Source organism: Drosophila navojoa, unplaced genomic scaffold (genome assembly GCF_054131105.1).
Source record: "Drosophila navojoa isolate 15081-1374.11 unplaced genomic scaffold, UAZ_NAV_1.0 NAV_Backbone_154, whole genome shotgun sequence".
Taxonomy (NCBI): domain Eukaryota; kingdom Metazoa; phylum Arthropoda; class Insecta; order Diptera; family Drosophilidae; genus Drosophila; species Drosophila navojoa.
In genome coordinates, this window is record NW_028301770.1 from 18,119 (window position 1) to 22,428 (window position 4,310).

General features: G+C 45.3%; 1 protein-coding gene across 1 annotated transcript; it reads right to left on the minus strand.

The window, feature by feature from the left end:
• Window positions 1–2,717: 2,717 nt before the first annotated feature.
• Window positions 2,718–3,689, minus strand: LOC149090455 (uncharacterized). The gene has a single exon (XM_089265211.1). The coding sequence runs from the start codon at window positions 3,651–3,653 to the stop codon at window positions 2,769–2,771; it is 885 nt and encodes a 294-aa protein (XP_089121337.1). The 5' UTR covers window positions 3,654–3,689; the 3' UTR covers window positions 2,718–2,768.
• Between the last annotated feature and the right edge of the window lie 621 nt (window positions 3,690–4,310).

Below are 4,310 nucleotides of genomic sequence, written 5' to 3' on the forward strand. Positions count from 1 at the left end.
TATTGCCAACATTGCAGCGCAACCCAAACGCAATCGCCTGTATATGTGAGTGTATGCGTGTGTTTGTTTGTATGTGTATGTGTGTGCGTGTGTTTGTTTGTATGCGTGTGTGTGTGCGTGTGTTTGCTTGTATGCGTGTGTGTGTGTATGTGTGTGCGTGTGTGTTTGCTAATTATTATTGAAATATCAGTTGCTTGTAGGGTTCAGGGGATCTCGTAGTCGAGCAGTCTTCCTTTCGAATGGACAGAGGAGTGCCAAAATGCATTCCAATATTTAAAAACAAAACTCATGGAGCCTACTTTACTACAATATCCTGATTTCAGCAAGGAATTCTGTATAATAACTGACGCAAGTAAGCAAGCGTGCGGAGCGGCTTTAACTCAAAACCATAACGAACTCCAACTCCCCATTGCATACGCGTCAAGAGCTTTTAGTAGAGGAGAAAGTAATAAATGTAGAACTGAGCAGGAATTAGCTGCAATACACTGGGCAATATTGCATTTTCGACCATATATTTATGGAAAACACTTTACGATCAAAACAGATCACAGACCTTTAATATATCTATTCTCAATGATCAATCCGAGTTCTAAACTGACACGTATGAATTAGAAGAGTACGATTTCACAGTCGAATATTTAAGGGAAAAAGACAATCATGTAGCTGATGCTTTATCAAGAATAACCATTAAAGATCTACAAAATATTACAGGAAATATAATGAAAGTCACTACTAGGTAATACAATGAAAGACACTACTAGGTATCAAAATAGACAGAAAATCCGCGCGGATAAGAAAGAAATAGAATTTCCTAGGCAATCTGTAGAGAACGTATATGAAGTCATAAACAATGACGAAGTACGTAAAGTAGTGACCTTGCATATATAGAATACGCTATGTTTATTTAAACATGGTAAGAAGATTACTGCAAGATATGATGTTAGCATTTATATACCAATGGAATCCTAGACCTAGGTAAATTTTTCCAAAGGCTTGAAATGCAAGCCGGTATAAACAAAATCAGCCAACTCAAAATGGCACCGTGGGAAAATATCTTTGAACATATTGGCAAAAACTTTGGCCAAGGTCAAAAGACAATTTTTTTTGAAAAGGTATGACTCGAGATATTACTGAGTACATACGAAAATGTCAAAAATGTCAATTAGCTAAAATAACAAAGCACAATAAGACTCAATTGCTAATAACTGATACGCCAATAAATGCTTTTGACAGGGTGATAGTAGACACTATTGGTCCACTACCAAAATCTGAAAATGACAACGAATATACAATCACTCTAATATGTGACCTAACTAAATATTTAGTTGCCATACCAGTTCCAAAAAAGAACGCGAACACTGTCGCTAAAGCAATTTTTGAATCATTTATTCTAAACTACGGTCTAATTTGTTAGTTAAAAACTAATCTCTTAAGTAAAATCTTACAAAATAGTCATTTTTCAAAAGGAGGGAGATGTAGTATGCATACATATTGAATATCCACTGTACTTCAAGAATACACACTGTAACACTTTGTTGCAGTGTTTACGTAAACAGACTCCCGGTCTTCAACCCGTGGCTGAAATAGGAGTCGATCGTCGCTCTCCCAGAATGTGCAAGTGTCAGCAGTCTGAAAATTAAATTATTCAACAAATAATTTCGTATTATATTGCCCACACTGCAGCGCAGCCCAAGCGCAGTCGTTGCTTACTGCGCAGTTAACACAGCGCGTGCCTAAAAGAAGTGTAGAGTGAGTAGAATATCAGATTGGAGGGTTCAGAGTATCTCCTAGTCGAGCAGTCTCGACTAGAGTTTTCTTACTTGTTCATATCTAGCTCTGAATTCAGCCTCTAAGCCCGCCAGGTGTTCTGTTCTTTCGTCTATTGCTCGGTTTTATGAACCTCTCGGCCTCGTCGGCCAGTAATAACGAAGGCAAAAATGTTCTTGCAACAACTCTGCATGTCACACTGCATGGCTAGACATTTGCAGTAACTTTGCCAGCGGTATTAGTAGTGCATTCCCCAGGCTAACATTAATACCAGGATCGAAGGTTGAGGTCTATGGACTCTGCGATGCCAGCATCGAGGCATACGGAGCTGATGGCGTTGCACGGGTAGCAGTACTAAAAACTGAAGCTGACGACTAAATCTTCAACGTGGGGAGGATTGTTGGGCTCAGCAATCATCGCTTCGTAGTAATTAAGAGCGGCAGTTCAACAAATATGTTAGCATTTAAGAGAATTGGTAAACAAGATTTTCTTTTTTCTTTTTGTCCCACGCAGCGGCCCAGGTTAATCTGCCGGCTCGCGTGCATTGCATTTTAGCAAGCAATTAACTAGATTGACTATTACATACATACATAGTAGCGGACAGCACGATAATCTAGTCGCTTGCTCGTGACTATCACATACACTCTGTAAACTCACGTGATTCAAATATATATATATATATTGTTGTAGGGTGGAGTCGTCAAATCAGTTTTCAAATCTTTATTCAAGGAAAAAAATGTATTCGAAAGTATTTCTGTTTTAAGATGGCGCTGATGAAGTGTTCACACGTAGCAAGCACGAAAAAAGATGCCAGCCATTAGGAGTCCTAAAAAAGGGAGTACTTGGCGGAGAGCCAAGTGCTGAGAGAATCGGTTATGCTATTAACAGCAACCTGTTAATAGCATAATCGGGCTGTGTGGGGGAGGAGCAATCCTGTTAATGGGATCTGGCATTAACATACTCCCCCCCTTGCAAGGATTGCAATATAGGACCGTGTAGGACTACTCGCAGGAACCCGAAAGGACCCACCCGAAGACGGTGTTCTGGGCCATGGGACGACCGTCAGTGCTGGGGACGATTCCCGGAAGGATGACGTGAGGATACACGTCAGCCCCCAACACAACAGACACCGTACTGGGTCGAGCCCAATCGCTGTCGGCGAGCGTGATCCCAGCCGGATTGGCTGCGTGCTCGACCTGCCGAATTGGCGTCCGGCAAATGAGCTGCGGGTCCATTTGGAAGATGATATCGAGATAGAAGTTCGATGTTTTCGAACTGATGGTCGCCGTGCAGACCTCTCCCGGACCCACGCTAGTGGCGGAAAGACCCATGGCCTTTGCCAATGAAGCCTGGATCCGAGTAGTAGGACTACACGGATCGATCAACGCTCTCACGTCGAACTCCTTCGCATCCGTCTGCAGACTGATGAGTGCCGTGGGTAAGATGCTGACGGCCTTGTGCTGCATCAGCGTGCTTAGTGGCGGCGTATCTTCCCTCGTAGACTTGGGCAGTGCCTGGAGGCGTCGTCCTTTGCGGGATCCCTTTTGTTGGGTGGATGTCCCGGCGAGGGTGGAAGAGGTGGGCCCGCTGGCAGGGGTTGCAGCGGGGCGACGTCGCTGTCGGCGACGAGCTCCGGGCAGGTGCAGCAGAGTGTGATGGTTCTGGCCACACGTCTTGCACTTAGCCTTGCTCCGGCAGGACTGCCCGGAGTGCTGATGCGCCAGACAATTCGCGCAGTACTTATTTATAAGTACTGCGCGAAGACGTTTTTCGGCCGGAAGGCCCAGGAACCGCCTGCACTTCCGCAGAGCGTGGATTCCTCTGCACACTCGGCATCGGAATGAATTGATGCCGGGTATCTGCACAGGATGAGTGGCTGGTGGCATAGCTGGAAAGGAGAGATGTGTAAGGCATGAGTGATGGAAATCGATGCACATACAGAGTTAGTTGGACAACACATGGTTATTGTCCTCCGTTGGTAGGATAACCAACTTGTGGACGGGCCTACGGATGATGCCCCGGGAAGTGAGAACGTCCGCCACTCGGACCTTCCCATCATCTCCTGGGTGAGTGAGGTGGACACGGCCAAGTCGCCATTCGTTGATGGCGACGTTGTCGTCCTTGACAACGACCATGTCACCAACCTTCAAGTCGCGCTCGGCGCACTGCCATTTATTTCGTTTATGCAGCTCCTTAAGGTACTCTTCTTTCCAACGGAAACAAAACTGTTGGTGAAGAGCCTTAAGTCGCTGCCAGCGATTCAGAATAGACATCGCGTCTTCCGTAATTCTGGGCTCCGTAATTGAGAGAAGAGGCCCACCGACTAGGAAGTGACCCGGAGTGAGGGCTAGTAGGTCGGTGGAATCCTCGGACATGGGTGCTAGAGGCCTTGAGTTGAGACATGCTTCTATTCTCGCCAAGAGGGTTGAAAGCTCTTCGAAAGTATATTTTGTCGTGGCGGTAGATTTGTAGAATAGGGCCTTGAAACTCTTCACCCCTGCTTCCCACAAGCCACCCATATGGGGGGCACTCGGTGGATTAAA

Bases quoted from the DNA above. Each gene is read 5' to 3' on its own strand.
- LOC149090455 (XM_089265211.1), bottom strand. From the start codon at position 3,653: ATGCCACCAGCCACTCATCCTGTGCAGATACCCGGCATCAATTCATTC.